General features: G+C 51.4%; 3 protein-coding genes across 12 annotated transcripts in view; all 3 read right to left on the bottom strand.

The window, feature by feature from the left end:
* Positions 1–1,036: 1,036 nt before the first annotated feature.
* Positions 1,037–3,284, bottom strand: Hsd17b1 (hydroxysteroid 17-beta dehydrogenase 1). The gene is made up of 6 exons (XM_020165131.2): positions 2,783–3,284; positions 2,528–2,695; positions 2,204–2,383; positions 2,017–2,110; positions 1,376–1,550; positions 1,037–1,278 (listed from the first exon to the last, which is right to left on the bottom strand). The coding sequence occupies exons 1-6, from the start codon at positions 2,922–2,924 to the stop codon at positions 1,054–1,056; spliced, it is 984 nt and encodes a 327-aa protein (XP_020020720.1). The 5' UTR covers positions 2,925–3,284; the 3' UTR covers positions 1,037–1,053.
* Positions 3,285–3,370: 86 nt separating this feature from the next.
* Naglu (N-acetyl-alpha-glucosaminidase) lies at positions 3,371–9,903 on the bottom strand. 3 transcript variants are annotated; one of them, XM_020165159.2, is made up of 6 exons: positions 9,506–9,903; positions 8,615–8,762; positions 7,843–7,989; positions 7,584–7,669; positions 6,089–6,345; positions 3,371–4,805 (listed from the first exon to the last, which is right to left on the bottom strand). In XM_020165159.2, the coding sequence occupies exons 1-6, from the start codon at positions 9,886–9,888 to the stop codon at positions 3,595–3,597; spliced, it is 2,232 nt and encodes a 743-aa protein (XP_020020748.2). In that variant the 5' UTR covers positions 9,889–9,903; the 3' UTR covers positions 3,371–3,594. The 3 variants fall into 3 exon arrangements, with proteins under 3 accessions (XP_020020748.2, XP_073901877.1, XP_073901878.1); XM_074045776.1 differs by lacking the exon at positions 8,615–8,762 and having other exon boundaries at positions 9,506–9,633; XM_074045777.1 differs by lacking the exons at positions 8,615–8,762; positions 9,506–9,903 and having other exon boundaries at positions 7,584–7,689; positions 7,843–7,979.
* A 7,774-nt stretch (positions 9,904–17,677) lies between these two features.
* Positions 17,678–18,519, bottom strand: part of Atp6v0a1 (ATPase H+ transporting V0 subunit a1) — a 51,547-nt gene continuing 50,705 nt past the window's right edge. For all 8 annotated transcript variants that reach the window (XM_074045761.1, XM_074045763.1, XM_020165158.2 and 5 more), the window contains one exon: positions 17,678–18,093. In XM_074045761.1, coding sequence (XP_073901862.1) covers positions 18,000–18,093 — 94 coding nt within the window. In that variant the 3' untranslated portion in view covers positions 17,678–17,999. The remainder of the gene's footprint in view (positions 18,094–18,519) is intronic.

Here is an 18,519-nt window from a genome sequence, read left to right as displayed (position 1 = left end):
TTTTCCTGGATGCTATAGGAACAGTGGACTCATCTGGACCAGCAGGGCAGGGAAATGGGCAGGGGTGAAGTGGCTGGGAGGCTTTCTTCTCCAAGAGCAGAGGCAGTTGACAGTCCAAGGGGACCAGAGAAGATCCTGCCTATCTGGTAGGTAGGCAGGTTAGGATGTCCAGTTGGGATGTCCCTGACAGAGCCCAAGTTCTCCAGTAGGTTCCCCTCTACTTCCCAGGCTCTCTGTGGCCATCCCCATCCTTCACCTCCTCCCAGACATGAACCCCCAAGCCTAACCCTACCCCAATACCACCCCACCCTACCCCCTGAGCACACCCACACCTTTTTCTCTGCCAGCACCCTCCTTGCCTTCTATTTGTTCTCCCTCTCCTCCCTAGCAGACCTCCACACCTTGCAGCCCCCACCAGTGGCTCCTGCCCTCCTGTGCCCCTCTGCATGCTGGGGAAGGAGAACAGACCACTGGGCAGACTAGCCAGGCCTGGAGGCCCATCTGAACCTGAAGGAGAGAGGCACCTTTGTGGGGGAGGGGAGGGATGGTGAGGCCTGCTCTAGCTGGGTTTGGGCTGAGGTAGGGACATGAAGGGGGACTGAGCAGGGTTGTACCTTTGGATTCATTTAGCCCGATCCTTCTTTATACATTTGGTCTACAGGGGAACAGATCGATAGTAATTCTAACTGTGCTGGCTGTTAAGGCATCTATATTAGCATCTTCAGGCAATTATTCCACGTGAACCAGAGGGAGCGTTGTACTGTTGTGATACTGTACAGATGTGAAAACATCTGCCGAGAAAGTAAGGACCGTGCCTTGGGGGGGGGGTCTCATGACTAATTAGAGGACCAATTTACAACCCAATACTCCCTGGGGTAGTGCTTTCCTCCTGTGTGACCTCGGTTTCCCGCGGAGTGTAATTGGGACTAATGTGATTTGTCCTGGTCATTTATCCACTGCGCGCCAGCACAATGCAGACACCACCCCATTCCCCCGGGACCGCACTCCCGGAGAAGCAAAGGAGGACGCGAGAGGCTACGGCGGACAAAGCCTTTATTTTGGGGCAGCGGGAGAAGCGCAGAGCTTAGGGTCCCCTAGGGCTCTGGCCTTGGCCTCGGCCCCCTCCACCTGCTCCTCGGAGAACACTGCGCGGTGCATGGCGGCCACATAGCTGCAGCCGCTGGGGTCATCCAGGCGCAGCCGGGCCAGGGGCAGGAAGTTCTCCGTACTGAAGTAGCGCAGGGCGGGCTGCGGGTCACGCAGTGCGGCGAGGAAGACCTGAGGCGGCAGGAAGAGGGGCGCAGATCGCCGCATCTGCCTGGGTCTGGCTCGCCGCTCCCGCCAACACCCCGGCCCCGCCCCTTCCAGCACCCACCTCTGTCACCTCCTCCGGATCCTGTGCCTCTTGCAAGATGTGCTCGTAGTGGCGCTGGTAGAGTGAGAAGAGGTGGCGGGTCTGGGCATCCGCGCGGTCCAGAGCCCCGCCTGGGCCACCCTCCAGCTTCTCGTAGAAGGCTGTGTGCACCGGGCCACACTCAATGAGGCTCACGCTGCGGCGACAGTGGAGAGTGGGCGAAAACGGACAAGAGCTTCCCATCCCCCCAACGCCTGGCCACAGAGCCTCGAAGAGAGGATTTAAGCAAGCGGCTGCGCACGGGCATTTAGGATAGGCACAGCGTTTTTAAAGCGGATCACTGCTGGAAAAGCGCTCCCATGCCCATTTGAGAGTACGAAGGGAACTCTGGCGTCACAATTCGAGCCTTGCTGGATAACTTACAGGTATGCGACCCACAGAAAGTCAACCAGCCTCTCTGAGCCGATGCATCACAACATCGACGCATCAGGAGCTAGGGTAGCATGAGAAGTGGGATAACGCGTGCAAAGCGCCCAGCACAGAGCCTGGCATACAACTGTGCGAGCCGGGGAGGGGCCAGGAGGGCCCAAGAGCGGCTCCAAGACTGGGTGCTTCGATTGTCAAGCTCGGGGTTCAGAGGGTTCGGGTGAGTGGTGACTCACTGGACACCGAAGGGCAGCAACAGAACGGCCAGACTCTCGCATAAACCTTCCAGCGCGAACTTGCTGGCACAGTAAACGGCGTGGAAGGGCAGCCCTTGGAGAGGAAGAGGAAGCTGAGGCTTCGCCCTCTCACGGTCTTCTCGCCTGCGACCCTGCCCTTCCGCAGGACTCCGGCCCTTCCACTAACCCATCAAGCCTCCCACGCTCGCGGTCACCAACACGCGTCCCGAACGGCGCCGCTTCATGTCTGGCAGGAAAGCTTGCAGCATCCGCACGGTTCCGATCACATTCACGTCCAGCACCTGGCCCACGGCGTCCAGCTCGTGCGCCTCTAGCGGCCCGAACAGGCCCCGGCCCGCATTACACACTGCGGAGACAGAGTCGCGTCCCGCACGTCTCATGCGCTGCTCTCAGCCCCCGCCCGTCCCCTAGTGTTCCTTGGGCACGGACCATCCTGGTTTGTACACCTGGTGAGGACGGCTCCGTCTACAGGTGTCTCAGGGAGGCTCACCCAACACATCCACTCGGCCCTCAGTCACGCGTGCCCGCGCAGCGGCCACAGAATTTGAATCCCTTACGTCCAATTCCAGTGTCTCCAGGGAGTCAGAAGGGCACCCCCGGGCCCGGGCCAACTCCCACAGCGGGCCCTGTGCCTTCAGGTCCCTCAGCGTAGCATACACTAGAGGTTTGGGAAAGGAGGAAGATCTGAACACCCTGCTTACCTTCAGGGTTCTTCCCTTTTCTCCATGTCCATCCTCCTCCATACCTTTGAAGCTCCGGGATGGGTCTGAAGCCAGACGTACGGCCAAATGCAGGCCGATGCCCGAGGAGCAGCCAGTGATGAGCACCACGGTGCGGTCCATGAGGATCCTGTGAAGAGGCTCAGGAACACTAGTGTCCCTAGGCATGGGTCCCTAGGCTGGATATCACCTGCTTTGCCCCGCCCCCGCCTGCAGGGGCCCCCATCCCTTGTTTTGTCTGCATTGCAATCTCAAGGGCAAGCCTTCCCAGGTTCCTAGCCAACTCTCCCTGCCCAATAGTGGGCTGAAGCAGAGAAAAGGCCACTGATTGTAACACCAAACTGTGGTCCTTGCTGACCAGAGGGAGGGGGAGGCTTTGCAAGCAGGAGGCCTGGGCACCGAGAGGCACCCTGGGCAGATTTCCTGGGTAGGCCTTTGTCCCCAAGGACAATTACAGTTACCAGTTTGCCACTGGCCTTTGGGAGTACATTCTCTGTTCAAAAGCCAGAATTAGAATTCAAGTGGAGTAACTGAGACAAGGGGAGGGAGAATTGGCCCCACCCCAGGGTCCATGCTATACACATCTTGGCAATGACCTTTTCATTCTGACAGACTCACAACAATTCATCAGTTTATTAAGTTGGCAGAAAACAGTACTTTAATACCAAATGTGGGGTTGGCAGCAGTGGGCAGCTCATTTTCCTCCAAACCATGCATGCCTCCTCTTTCCAGGTGTGGGGACACCCTATGATGATGCTTTATCTAGTCCCAGGCTTCAAAACCTGTCCCAGCCTGCAGTACAGGAGAACATGACCATGACTGGATGGTGATTAATCTGTCACAAAGATCCAGCAACCCCCCGGGGGGAATATTTGAGGAAAATCTTCCTGGCTAGGTCCACAGTGTCACCTTGGGGGTAGATAGGATATCTCTTCTTGCTGAGAACAAAGGCCTGCTCCACCTGGAAGACTTTCTCATCAAACTGGTGCTGTTGGAAAGGGACACCCTGGGCCAAGCTATCCACCAAGGTCTGGAGGAACAGGCCCCAGCGGGGCTTGTAGTAATCAGCCACCAGTCCAGACAGCTGCTTGTTTGCATAGTCTAGAATGTTGCCCTCAGGCCCCCACAAGGTCAGCTGGAAGCGGCTGTTCTGCTCGTACAAATGGGCCTCAGCTTCACTGACTGCCACCCCTCGGGCCTGCTCCAGCCAGCTGCCCAGCAAGAACCGGCTGTCACTAGCCAACACCTGGTCCAATGCAGGCAGAAGCTCATAGACCAGGATGCCTCCAGCTCTGAGCAGGGAAATGAGCTCCTTGTTCATATAGGCAGTCCTCGCCTCCTCATAGTACAAGCTGACCAGCTCCTGGACTGCCTGGCGGGTGACATCTAGCAGGTCATAGCGGAAGGCTGGGTTAGTGGTCAGGTTGGAAGCAGCTATTAGCAGCAGCCGCCAGGCCTCAAACACATCTGATCGGTTGTACCAGACAGTGGTATTCATCTGCAGGGATGGCCGCTTGACCAGTGGGCTGTGGTTGTGCCCTCTGCAGGCCTCACCAGAGCAGTTGTAGACACTTCTGAGCAGCAGTCTCCAGGCTGCCTCTGTCTCCCGCTGGGAGACCCCATACCGCCTTGCAGCAAAGTTGCTTACCCAGGCTGCCAAATCTGGCACTGGCTCTTTCCGCCACCCCAGTTCGGCCATGAGGGCATAGACCACTTCATTCTGGCCAATGCCCTCAGGGGCTATGCCAGTGCCTACCATGGTGGAGTTGGGGAAGAGGTGAGCAGCCTTGGGGCCTTGGTTCACAGCCTCCAGAGCTCCAAATAGGCCGTGGTTACCCCCAAAGTTATGTAGCATGCACCAGATGAAGGGCTGGCCCTGGAAGGAGGCTGTGCGGGTGTATACAGGCTGGTTCTCAGCAAACAGGTCCAGAACTAGGAGGCGACCTTGGGGCACGGCCCCCAGCACAGCCTTGACCTGGGGGAGTCCCCAAAATTCGGGCTGGTGCTGGAAGAGCCAGCCTTGGAGCAGCCACACGGCATCAGGATCCACTGCAGTTGGGGAGTGGAAAGAACAGAAAGGAGGGGTGATGAGAGGAGAGAGGGCCAGGGGACTGTTGACCTCATTCTACAGATGAGAACACAGGTCCCAAGAAGTGACTGTCACAAGATACACATTCCCCTGTAATTGGCAGGATCACCATCACCATACCCTCCCCATCCTGTCTCCTCCTGACTGCGAGCTCATCTGGGTCCTGGGCTTCAGAACTATACAGAGGGCTTCTTAAAGACATGGGTTCCTGGGCCCCAGCTTCTGGACCATTCAACTCAGGCGATTGGGGGTGGGGTCTGAGAATTCACATATCTGGCACTGTTACGGTTTAGGTACAGTTTGAGTGTGTCCCCCAAGGGTTCATGTACTGAAATTTTATCCCCGTTGAGAGGTTGTAAGAGGGTGGAAATTAACCCAACTAAAGTGGTCAGAGGTGGGGGCTTTGGGAGGTGATTAGGATTACATAAGTCATCAGGGTGGAACCCCCATGACAGAACCCTGGTGGCTTTATGAGAAGAGGGAGAGAACAAAGAACACATACACCTGCACTTCCTGTCTCTCACCATGTGATGCCCTGTGCCCCTTAGAAGGCCACCAGATGTGGGCCCTTGAACCTCCAGAACTGTGAGCCAAAGTAAACCTCAGGTATTTTGTTGTAGTAGTGAAAAATGGACTCATGCTGATATGCTTCAGGGGGATGCTCATGCCACTGGTTGTGGATCACATTTGGAGAGCACTACTCAAGGAAGCCTAAGCCAATCTGCTCCCTTTCTGGGTGACACAGAGGCCTCCTCACCAGGCCATTCCTGACTTAGGCCCCTCTGCCCCTCATCCATAAGTGGTGGAAGGGAGCCCTGGGTTTGCATTTGTATAGCAGGATGGATACTTTACCGTCTTTGGGCACAAACCTTAACCTCTGGCCTGCTTGACCTACTTCAACAGTGAGGTAGACACCAGCTAAAATCTCTTTACAGTGTCCTATGAGGCTGCCCCATGGTTCAGAGGAAACCACTGAGACACTGGGAAGGAGGTAGCTTGTCAGAAACCACACAGCTAGGAATTGTTAATCCTGGAGTCTGTGGCTCCAGAGTTTACCTCTCAACCTCAGTGGGATTAAATGAGCTGGTGTGTGTGCACAAGTGCTGGGTAAGCGGCCAAGTGCTGTGTGCTACAGTGGGCTGTTCTTATGCCCAGTCCCTCCTCCCCCCTCTATTGACCTCTGCCATCATCATCTCCCTGCTGGTCTGGGAGTTTCTCTCCCCTACCCCTCCAGGCCCCATACCAGTGATCATGGCTTCATAGACAGCAGCGGTGGCTGCAGTGAGGTAGGAGGGTTCCGAGGAGAGAGGCTGCATCTCATTGAAAGTGTCAGCCCCATAGATGTGGTCTGTGCCAAACTCTTTGATCAGTTCCCATAGGAAGAGGCTCCCGATGAGGCTGAATACAGTGTCTTCTGGAGCCAGAAGGAAGGAGCAGGAGTAGGAGCAGTTGAAGTGTCCCCAACTACCCAACTGGGTGACATTGGCCTGTGGAAACACCCTAATGGGGAGAAAAAGCTCAGAGTGTCTGGAGGCTGACACAGTATTCTTGGCTTGTAATCTTTCATCAGCTTCATAACACCCATAGCATCAAAATTCGTCTTTGTACGTCCCTACGCTTTTGCACATGCTGTGCCCTCTACCTGGCATCCCGTCCTCCTCCTTCTGCTTATCTACTTACTTCTTCCTTACTATCTTTTAAGTGTCACCTTTCTGGAAAGCTTTTGCTATCTCTCCCCCTTCCACTGGCTGGAAAGAAAACACTTCTTGTTTATTACCACTGGGCTCAACAATATCTTTGCCATAAACCCTTTCTGCCCCTCTTCCATGGGGACCCACATATATTCCTGCCTTGTTACTGTGTCATTTTCTTCTTTCAAGTGTCTCCCATTAGGAACAAAGCCTTTCCAGGACCCAACACAGAGCTGGATCTAGCAGCCTCAGACAGCTGGATAAACATTCACTGAATGAATGAATGAGGTTCCTGTTACCTGGTGAGGAAGGTGACAGGGCAGCCAGCAAGGCCAGCAGCAAGCTCAGTGCTGTGGGAATGGTGGTGACCAAGTGCTCATGCACACAAAGGAGACTCCTGGGGGAGCTGGCAAGGCTTGCTGAGAAAGGGGAGGGCTAGGCTGGGCCTTGAAGCCCTTCCTGGCCAACAGGAGGATGGTATAGCCCAGAAAAGCAAAATGACAAGGACCAGTGCGACCCCATACTACTAATAACAGCAGTCACTTGGCTGGCGGAGTGGCTCAAGTGGTAGAGCGCCTGCCTAGCATTCTCCACAAAGTCATACACATACCCAAACTTCATGGTAAAGTAGGTTAGGATCCCATTTTACTAGTGAGGAAACTGAGGCTGGGAGCAGTCATGTCATGACTGGTAACAGAACCAGGAATCTAACCCAAGGTCAACATTCAGAGCTTAACGGTTTTTTTTTGTTTTATTGTTTTGTGTTTGTACTGGGGATTGAACCCAGGGTCTTGGACCTCCCAAGCAAGTGCTCTACCTTTTGAACCAGGCCCCCTGCCCTTTTACATTTGGTTTGTCTTCAGATAGGGTCTAGAGCTAACTTTGCTATGGAAGGCCTCTGACCTCAATCCTCCTACCTCTGCCTCCAGAGTAGCTGGGATGATAACCATGCACCACCACGCCCAGCTTTTAAGTTTTTCTTCAAGTTATGTCTTACAGAGGAAAAACTCTCTGCTCAGCTGAGTGGGTGGTAAGGGAGAACCTCACCTGGTGATAGCCTTGGGGACATGCCCTGCAAATGCAGGTAACACTGGGATCATGCCGAAAGAGCGCATCCGGTCCAGGATCCGATGCTGGGAGGAATGGATAGCAGCTGTAAACAGGACCACTGCTGGGGAGGCTCTCACTTGCTCAAGACAGAGCCCCAGGGGTCAGTTAAAAGCCTTGAGGCTGACCGAATACCACCCTCCATGGACCTGTGACCATCCAGTATTAATTCCACTGCTTCCCTTCCCCATCATTTTACCTGCAAGTAAAGCTGCTTGATGTGCCAGAAGCGGGTCAGGGGGCCACCCCAGGTGTGCAGATTGCCCATGCGCCCCCAGGCCAGGAAGGCAGGACCAGTGAAATACTCATTGATCTCTGACTGGGTCAGGCCCAAGGCCAGGTACACCTGAAGAGGAAGGCAATCCCCACATATTAACACTTACCTTTATTCTCCAATTCATTCATTCAACAAGCATTCATCATTGCTTCTCTATGCTGGGCACTAGAGCTACCAAGACAAAATTGTGCCCTAGCCTGTAGGGAGCCCACAGTCCAGGTGAAACAGACCTGTGAGCAGTTTAAGTTCACCAAAGTGCCACCTTTGGGTGAGGGGGTGGGGCAAAGGGGCTTTCCCCAAACCAGGGACAATTTTGGAAGGTTTCATGGAACAAAGTGAGCTACAGGGAAAAAGAAGGAAAGCCAAAGAACCATGAGGCTCCTAGGGAATGGGCCAAGACAGCTAATGAGGTAGAATCTACCTTTAGATCGGGGGTGGATATGTGTGCCTTAGTGGCTTATGCTGTTTCAGCAGAGGGCTGGGGGGGTCTCACCCACAGTAAATACTCAGATATATTCATCTCACTAATGGAAGTCTCAGTTTCTGAGGGGCTGGAGCCATCATGCATGACACAAACACTTCTGGAGCCTTTATTCTCTGTGTACCAGGTACTGCACGGGGTGGGGGGGCAGGCACACAGGAGGCAGAGAATGAGGTAGGTAAGACTGTGTAGAGGAGCCAGGTGGGCACCCACCCGCTCCCAGATGGCCTCCTGGCCGTTCCAGGCCAGCGCCAGGTTGATGCCGTTCAGCGCCATCCAGTCAATTTCTTGCTCCCAGCGGGCCCAGTCCCACCATACAAACGAATAGCTTTGCGTGCACACATTCTGGTAATAGCGGTACCTGCAAGCAGGAGCACATTGCTGTGGGCAGAGAGGATGCCTAGCACCCCTGAGGGTCCATTTGTCTGGAAGACCTCAGAGACAACCTGGCCCTGAGACAACACCCCACACTCCCACACTCCCACAGCGGAGAGAGAGGGCTTTCAAACTGAACCCTTGACTGCTTCTCTCCAGGATCCACCCAGGAGGAGCTTCTTCCAGGGCCTTCTAGCCTGGCAGATATTTGTGGACACATGTTCCATTTTCATTCAACACTTTTTGAGTCCCTGTCCAGGAAAGGGGTCCCTGACCTGATGGGGAAACAGGTATGTGAACACATCCCGTCCACACAGTGTGGCAAGTGCTAGAACAGAGGCCTGTGAGCCGGGTGCGCATCAGCATCTTCAAAGAGAGAGAGAGAGGGAGGGACTAGAATTTACTGATCACAATTACGCCCCAGCCGTTCTACGCCCACGTCCATTATCGTGCAAATCCTCACAAATGCACGGTGGACGCCATTATTTCCATCTTTTCAGATGGGCCACCCGAGGCTCTGAGAGGCTAAGCGACTTGCTCAAGAACACACAACTGTTCGAGGTGGAGCTAGGATCTGACGGCACAGTTAATGGACCCCAGAGCCCGTGCTTCCTACTCAAGCTTCCAGGTTTCTGCAGCTCCAGCCCAGTGCAGGAATGGGTGGGCACCCCGGGGCTGGAGGCTGGAGGCAGCTGCCCCAGTGCTGCACGGGGCAGTCTGGACAGATACCTGTTGGGCGTGGCCTCGGTCAGCTCGTCAGGCACCGCGGGCAGCGGCCGCGGCAGGTGCAGCTGAGAGCCGGACCAGGCCACCTGGCAGCCGCAGAAGTCGCGCAGGTAGCGGTGCAGCCCCGCGGCGGCCGCCACACCGGTGGAGCCCCGCACCCGCACGCGCGCCCCGCCGCCACCGCTCAGGCTGTAGGTGTCCAAGCCTGTCTCGGCCGCCAGGGCGCGCTCCACCGACACCGAGAAGTCGGCCGCCGGCCCGGGCCCCAGCAGCCTGACCACGAGCGCCCGCACGGCCGCCGCCTCCCGGGCCTCGTCGCCGGCCGAGGCCCCGGCCCCCGCCAGGAGGAGGAACCCCAGCGCCACGGCCACCATTGCCGCTTCCATGTTCTCAGCCTGGAGACGGACGACCAATCCGGGCTCAGGACCAGAGGGGCGGGACCGCCTGCGTCCAATAAGCGGCGGGCCTCAGGCCACGTGGCACAGAAGGGCGCACTGCCGCTACCCGCGGTCGGACTTCGTTTCCGGGTCCTGACCGCGCCGGCGGATGTCTTCCGACTACATGCGGTGGAGGAGCGCGTGACCCCATCACAAGTCCAAGGCCGGGTGCGGCCCCCTCGCCTTCCCAAAGCGCCTCACGTACAACGCAGTTTCACTTGCAAATCATTTCCTTTCCATCCAGCCAACCACACAATAAACTTCCTTTTTGGAACTGTTGGGTTGAAACCAGGTCCTCAGGCACGCAGGCAAGACCGTACCCCTGAGCTACATTCCCAGCCCTCCATCTAATAAATTTGTATTTGTAATTTATTTTGTACCAGACATTGTCATAGCTCCTGGGATACAGGTAAAGAGATAGATGGCTCCTGATGTCTTTAATCTGAGGGAGACTTAGAAACCAAATACATAAGGATTTCTATCATGGTGGTGATGCCATGAAGAAGGGCAAAGGAAAAAAGCTTGAAGCTGGGCATGGTAGTGCACATCTGTAATCACAGATACTCTGGAAGCAGAGTTAAGAGGATAACTGTCCAAGGCTGGCCTGGGCAAAAGTATGAGACCAAATCTGAAAACTAACTAAAGCAAAATAAATAAGCAAAGCAAGTAGTAGAGTGCTTGTCTGGCAAACTCAAGTCCCTCAGTTCAAACCCCAGTAGTACAAATAACAAAGTGTAATGATGAAGGGCAGAGAAAGATTTATTATGCACCATAGGTATGTGCAGAAGAGTCAAAGTTAGCATTTCAGCCCATCTTTGGGGTACAGACATGAGCCTCAGGTTTAAATAGAGAAAGAATTGGGGTAGAGAATGAGAGACATACATAATTATTAAATAGTCCCGGTCACAGGTGCATTCTGGTTGATTATCTCAAGATTGATCAGGCAGAATCATTGTTGACTCTTGTCACAAGATGTTATCAGTTTTGTCCTTCCTGCATTCCAAAATGGCTGCAAAGTGACTGTTCAGAGCAAAGACACAAAAAGCAAAAAAGCAAAGACAGATGTAAGATGGAGGCAAGGAGGCCAAGTAAGGAGTCAGTGTTTTTAGCAAAAAGCAGCTTCTAAATACCTTTTATAATTTAACCTGAAACCCAAGGATGAGTATGAATTGTCTGGAGAAGAGGGAGGCAAGAGTCTTCCGGGCTGAGGGATGTCACCAGAACCAGGACCTGTTCAAACCCAGGGAGGCTTCTAGAGAGCATAACCTCAATCTGGAGTGGCAATTTTATGACACAGGATGCTGTATTCAGGGCAACCGTGCCAACCGAGTTTGTGACATCATCACAGAAAAGAACTTCTGGAGCAGTCTAGTTAGGTAAGAAATTGATAGAGTTTTATTTAGCAAAACAGAAAAACAGAGTCCATCTCAAAAGGCTGGGGGATGTGGGCATCTGAGAAGACTGAGTCTTTTGTGTCGGGTGTATTATGAGGGTCAAGTCACGTAGGGCTCTAGGCCTTATCTCTGGGTATGCTTCTTTGTTTCAACATCTGTCACGTTCATCATTTGCTGTGACAACAACCCTCCTCTAATTGTATTTTGTGTTCTTGGAATTGGTAAGTTTAAGATTCCCTGAGACCAAGCCTCCTTAAGCAACATAGGTAATATATCTGAGAATCTCCCAGGTCCTTTCTTTTAGAAGGTATTTGTTTAGGGCAGAAAAGCCCATTATTAGGAGGAAAATAAACGTTCCTCTAATGAGCTATCCTTTTTAGTTCAATGATGAGTTTTGTCAGATGTTTTTCTTAAGTTTTTTTTTTTTTGATGGGATTGGAATTTGAAATCAGGGCTTTGAAACTTCAAAGCAGGCGCTGTACTGCTTAAGCAACACAGCTAGTCCATTTTGCTTTGGTTATTTTGGAGATGGAGTCTTAGGAATTATTTGCCTGGGCTGGTCTCAAACCTCCATCCTCCTGATCTCAGCCTCCCAAGTAGCTAGGATTATAGGTATGAGCCACTGGCACCTGGCAGATTGTTTGTTTGCTTTGTTTTGTTTTTTTGAGATACTCTCCCAGGCCATGCTTATCCAGCGCTCTGGGCAAATCATTAGTGCAAGGTTAAGAACATGGGCAGCTGTTGTAGAACTAATGGGGAATGAGAGATTTCAACTTATCTATAAACACAGTGTTTATTCTTAGTTTCTGGCTCTTGGTTTCCATGCCTTACTTTCCCTAATTTAGTTTGCCTCACGTAGATGAAGGCCCCCAGAAGGTAAAGATGGTAGAAGGGTGGCCATGGGAGCTCATCCTGGCCTGCAGCAGGTCCTGGTGGGCATGGCAAGGCTGCCCCCAAAGGACAGTAGTAACAGGACAGGAATTGTCTTTATTTTACAGATTGGCAAACTGAAGCCAGAGGAAGAAAGTGCCTTGGGCAAGGTCCATAAGCAGTGGGGACTAGAATAGGGAGGTCTAACTCTTAGAACAGGGTCTTGTCACGGCTGCCTATCTGGGCAGGGAGAGGGTTAGTAGGACCACCGGAATGGTGGGCTCTGGAAAGACTACTATTTCTAAAAGGACTCTGAGTCCTTTTGGAGACAGGTGTTGACTTTTTCAGACTGCCATGGCTGAATGGAGCAGCTTAGGGACAAGGAGAAGGGGTCAGAGAGAGGTTGTATAGTCCACAGGACCCAGAAAGACAACAGGCATCCACTGAGTGCCTGTTGCTACCCCCTACCCAAGTGCAACTGCAGTACCCCCACTCTATTCTTGGCTCCCCAAGGAGCTCCTAGGAGGTGTGGCCCTACTTCACCCAGTTCTCATCTGGGGAGCTGCTCTAAGCCCGGCCTACAGCCTCCCCCCTCATCCTCACTCTCCCCTCCAAGACCCTCTTGGTGCCAGTTGAGATTTGTAAGACTTTCCTCCTCCTCCCAGGACCTGCTGTGTCCCCAGCATTTCTGGATCTTAGGGAACACATGGGTAGTGGGGGAAGGATTGGGCTGTAAGTCTGCCATCAGGCTCAGGGTGCCTCTCTGTGGGGTAGGAAGTCAACCAGGTAGTAAGGAGTTGCTGGGAGGGGCAGTAGATTCAGGGGATTGGTAACATGGCTAGCTGAGCCACTAGCTTCATGGATTAAATCCCTGCCCAGAGTTAATGTCTCTTTTCTCCTCTTTCCCTACAGGCTAGGAACTCAGATGGGGGAGAGGGAGCTGGTTGAATAAGATACAACTACAGGATGAAGTATTAAGCATTTGCATTAAAATGTGGAAGATGGTGATGAGGCTCAGAAAATGACATCCCAAAGTGTGGTGTTTTGGTTCAAACTGAGTTGTTTGAAGTAAATGACATTGCAAAGGCCTAGAAGCTGTCCCTCCCTTCTTCTCTTCCTTCTCTTCCCTTCCTCCCTCTCACTTTCCCTTTCCTTTCTTCCCTTCCCTTGCTGGGCACAGCAAAGTCTCTGACCCTCTCTTGTCCCTCTTTCTCTTGCTCCCCTTTCTCCTCCAAGCAGACCAAAGAAACTTTTAGAAAGCCTTCTTTTCCATGGCAGGTCCTACAGACTGGAAGTCTTCTTGTAAAGCAATCCATAAACCTACAACTAATTACTGTAATTTTCCCCAACTTTCTGTGTAAGAACTGCCTGTAATAAACATTATCAACATACCTTGTCTGATAGTAGGTCATGAACCCTGATTCCAGACAGGATCCTTCTCTATACTGGGAGGGAAGGAATTCTACCAAGAATCTGAACAAAAGGCCTTGCTTGTTTTCTCCCCTTTCATCTATTATCATTAGTCAGACCCTTTTCTCCCATCACATTTTTCTGTGCTAACCATTGTTTATTGAGTCTAAGTATGAAAATGGATAGTTTTTGAGTTTTGGGGTTTTTGAGTCATTGTTTCTCTTAGGAGGGGTGAGAAAAGGTGTTCATCTTTCTGCCCATACAATGTGTTTGCAAGAATTCAGAATATTCTGCAAACTATATTTAAAAAAAAAAGTCAAGCTGGTATGATGGTGCACACCTGTAGTCCCAGCAACTCAGGAGGCTGAGGCTGGGCTTGAGCCCAGTTTAAGACCAGCCTTTGCAACGTAGTGAGACCCTATTCCAAAGCAGGTGGGGTGGACAAGTCAAACCAATGAATGTAGTGCACTCACACTACCTTTATGTAGGTTTTCTTTTTTTTTGGAGGTTCTGGGGTTTGAACTTAGGGCCTCATGCTTGCTAGGTAGGTACTCTACCACTTAAGCCACTCCACCAGCCCTCCATTTGTGTTTTTTCAATAAAAAAGCTCTGTAAACAATGATTGCCCCAGGGAGGTATCTTGATGCTGGGGATGGAAGACTCACTTTTATACTTTGTACTATTTGGTCCTTTTAGCATGTGACACATTTTATTACTCTTTCCACTAATGCGTGAAACAAGTTGGCTGGATCTCATCTTGCTCTCCATCTCATCTGTCTTTTTGCCCCTGGCCAGCCTGACCCTCTGCCCATGTACCCAGATAGAGCTGTAGGATTGCTTCCATCTCTGCCCTGCCAATTCAGTTACCAGCCTGCAAGTTCAGCCCTGATCCTGGCCCACTTGACCTGAAGAACAGTCTTTCCTTGTGTGGCCACCAGGGAGCAGCCCACACTGAGGACGAGCCTTGGGTAGTCTGCAAGCGGGAGGGTCACTGATTGAACTGAAGGGGTGAGACTGCTGTCAGGCTCTGTGCCTCTTCTACCAGGGCTCCTGGGGAGAAAGCAGCACAGTGGGGCTGTTTATGAAGGCTGGGACTCCTCAAGTCCAGCAGGCCCACAGCCACCTTCCCTGGTTCTAGGACATCAGGGGGAGGGGTAGTCCCTGAATGGGCACAGACACACTCAGCAGATGTCTGGTGTTCAGCAAAAAGGGCCATGTCCCTTAAAACAGGAGCAATGGAACCATCCTGCTCTCTACTGTACCTCAGAGCCCTGGGATTTTCCACACATTCCAGCTTGGTTCCTGGTCAGCCATCTTTAGCTGGCTGGAGGTAACCCAAGGCCACTAGATTCTGAGAACTCAACAGAGCCAAGGGCCCATGAGCCCTGCTTTCCCCTTAGTGCCTGTCAACCAGAGAAGAGAGGACTTTCTCCCCAAGGAAGCCCTCCAGCCTCTCCGCACAATGCATGCTTATTGAGATTATGTACCAAAAGGCTCACCAGCTTAAAGTGTACAAGTCAGTGGGTTTCAGGGTGGTCACAGAATTGTGACATTATCACCATAGGCTAAGTTTACATTTTCGTCATCCCCCAAAGCAACTCCAAACTCATTAGCAGTCACTTGTCTTAACCTTTCTCCCCAGTCAGCATTCAGCCCCTAGTGGCCACCAGTCTACTTTGTTTCTATGGATCTGCCCATTCTGGACATTTCATGTAAATGGAATTATACATCTTCTGTGTCTGGCTTCTTTCACTTAGGCTTATTCACGTGGCAGCACAGATCAGCACTTTGCTCCCTCCACTCCAGTGTCTAGGTGGGCTATGCTGGCCTAGAGGATGCAGCCTTCCTCCCAACCTCCCAAAATACTGGGATCACAGGCATGAACCACTGTGCCTAGCTCTTCACTCCTCTTTTTTGCAGAGTAAAAACTGCTGATGGACATCTGGGCTTTTTCTATTTTGGCTATTATGAATAACGCTGCTATGAAATTTGTGTACATTTACATGTTTCTTGGATAGCTAGAAGTGCACTTGTTGAGTCTTCAGTTAATTTTATGTTTAACATTTTGAGGAATTGTCAGACTACTTTCCAAAGTAGCTGTCAGTTTATGTTCCCATCAGCAGTGAGTTGGGGTTCTTTCTGCCAACATTTTTTTTTTTTTCTTGGCTGTACTAGAGTTTAAACTCAGGGCCTTCACCTTGAGCCGCTCCATCAGCCCTTTTTTATAATAGATTTTTATGAGATAGGGTCTCGCAAATTATTTGCCTGAGCTGGCTTTGAACCACAATCCTCCTGATTGCTACTTCCTGAGTAGCTAGGATTACAGGCGTGAGCCACTGGCACCCCACTTGCCAACACTTCTGATTGTCATATTATAGTCTTTTTATTAATTGATGGTACTGAGGATTGAACTCAGGGCCTTGCACTTGCTTGGCTGATGCCCCATTCCTATTTGGGTATGTGTGTGTTGGGTATTTTCAAGATAGGGTCTTGCAAACTATTTGCCTGGTCTGGCTTCAAAGTGCAATCCTCCTGGTCTCTGCCTACTGGGTAGCTGGAATTACAGACATGAGGCAATGGTGGCCCTTTTTAGTGAATGTGGTATGGTGGCTCACCATAGCATTGATTTGCATTTCTATAATGACTAATGCATTTTCGCTGGGTTTGACCATTCATATGGTCATTCAGAGAAATGCCTATTCAAATCCTCTGCCCATCTTAAAAAACTGCCTCTATTCGAGGGTTGGAAGAGTTGTTTATACATTCTTTAATGCAAAAAAGTTTTGCTTTTTCCAAAGTCCAACTTATCTACATTTTTATCTTTTCCCTTGTTACTTGTGCTTTGTATCCTATCTAAAAAAATCACTGCTTGCCTAACTTAAGGTCAAGATGTACTCCTATGACTTCCCCTCAGTTTTCTAATTTCAACTCTTTCACTTAAGTCTACGTATGATTCACTTTGAGGGGGTTTTGGTTTTATTTTTTTAATTTTTTTTGAGATGGTCTCACTATGTAGCTCAGGCTGGCCTCAAACTCTTCATCCTCTGCCTCAGCCTCTTAAATGCTGGGATTACAGCTGTTCAAGTTTGTTTTTTATATGGTGAGGGAGCAGTCTAAACTTATTCCCAGTTGTATTAATTCCACTTGATGAAGATGATTCTTTCATCATTGAATTACTTTGATCCCCTTGTCAAAAATCCATTGATTGTGTTAGGATTTATTCCTGGACTCTCAATTTTGTTCCAATGATTCTAAATCTCTTCTGATTAGCTGTACCCCCTTTTCCCAAGTCTTAAAAGAGCTCACTGACCAGAATTTTCTGTAAACCTTTTACTAGGGGAGCCAGGTAGGGTGGGGGTGCACCCCAGGCCTGCTTCAGGCCGTTAGAGGGGAGAGAAATTTAGGCTGAGGTGATAACGATCTTGAGATGAACAGGGTGTCCCACCTCTCCTGGAGCAGGTGTCGGCCGCTGCTCACATTCCTGGGCCTCTGCCCTGGAGGCCTCCATAGGAATGAAAAGGGAAGAATGTGTATGCCTCATAGGGAAGTTAGGAGGGGAAGTCACCCTCCTTTCCCTTGCCCAGTAGGCTGGTTTTCTGACCTATTGCCTGCTTACCTCAGCACCTCATGTTCCAGCTACCCTGAGGAACCCATGCCAAGCCTCCACTTGCACCAAGGCCAAGGGCATCAGGGCTCAAAATAGCCGGGACACTGAGCCCTGGAAAGCACACAGTGAAGAGCGAAGGTGGGGGCCCAACTCACTTTCCCCAGGGCTGCTGGGATGTACAGGGAGAGAAGGGAGATGAGTATCAGTGCCTAGGCCTCTCCACACCATGGGCAGTGTCTGCAGAGCTGCCTTGGCTCATGGTAGTGGGAAGGCGCCTGGTAAACTTGAGATAAGGGGAGAATTTCACAAACTAACTGCCCAGTCAGGGCCACGCAGCTGTGGCCTCTGATCAGCAAGAGAAGCAGAAACTGGCAGAAGGCGGAGGGTGTAGAGCACTAGATGGGCTCAAGAGGGCTGAGTCAATTGACAAGGAGATATGGGCAGACACAGGCAGACAAGAGAGTCAAACACACTTTATTTAGCACAGGAATGTCTGAACAGAAGAGCCTTGGGCAGGGTCTCTGACAAGAACTCCTGCTCCAAACCCTATAGTAAGCAGAGCAAAGGTCACATGTAAACCAGGCACCATGGGGTAGGGGTCTCTGCACAAGGTTCGGGTTAGGTCACAGTGGACCAGGGCACAGTGAAGCTGGGGCAGAGTGGCCCATGCCCATCCCAGCCTGGGAGAGTGCACAAGCAGCTCTCAGTAACTCATTAGGGAACAAGGGTGGGAGGAAGATAGTGGAGATGAGTTCAGCTGGGGCAGCCCTACCAGGGGCTCATTCATCAAGCTTCCCTTCCCGAATGTGCTCAAAGGAGAAGGGTAGGAACTTGAAACCAGTACCGCTATAAAATTTATTCTGGAACTCAACCCTGGAAAGACAAAAAGAAGAGGAAAGTGATCATTCCACAGAAACGTTTATTTATTTTTTTTTCTGAGATGAGGTCTCCTATGTTGCCCAGGCAGGCTCTGAACTAGGCTCAAGTGATCCTCTTGACTCAGCCTCCTGAGTAGTTGGGATGAAAGAAAATGCTACCATTCCTAGCCCATAGAAACCTTTCGCTGGGTGCCAGTGGCTCATGCCTGTAATCCTAGCTACTCAAGAGGCAGAGATCAGGAGGATCTCAGTTCGAAGCCAGACCATGCAAATAGTTCTCGAGATCCTTTCTCAAAAATACCCATCACAAAAAGGGGTGGCAGAGTGGCTCAAGGTGAAGGCCCTAAGTTCAAGACCCAGTACCACCAAAAAAAAAAAAAAAAAAAAACCTCTGAAGCTTTTGGGACTTCAGTTGGACAAA

This window comes from Castor canadensis, chromosome 11 (assembly GCF_047511655.1).
Source record: "Castor canadensis chromosome 11, mCasCan1.hap1v2, whole genome shotgun sequence".
Lineage (NCBI taxonomy): Eukaryota > Metazoa > Chordata > Mammalia > Rodentia > Castoridae > Castor > Castor canadensis.
The sequence above is the reverse complement of the archived record's forward strand: the minus strand, read 5'-3'. Positions and strand labels throughout refer to the sequence as shown.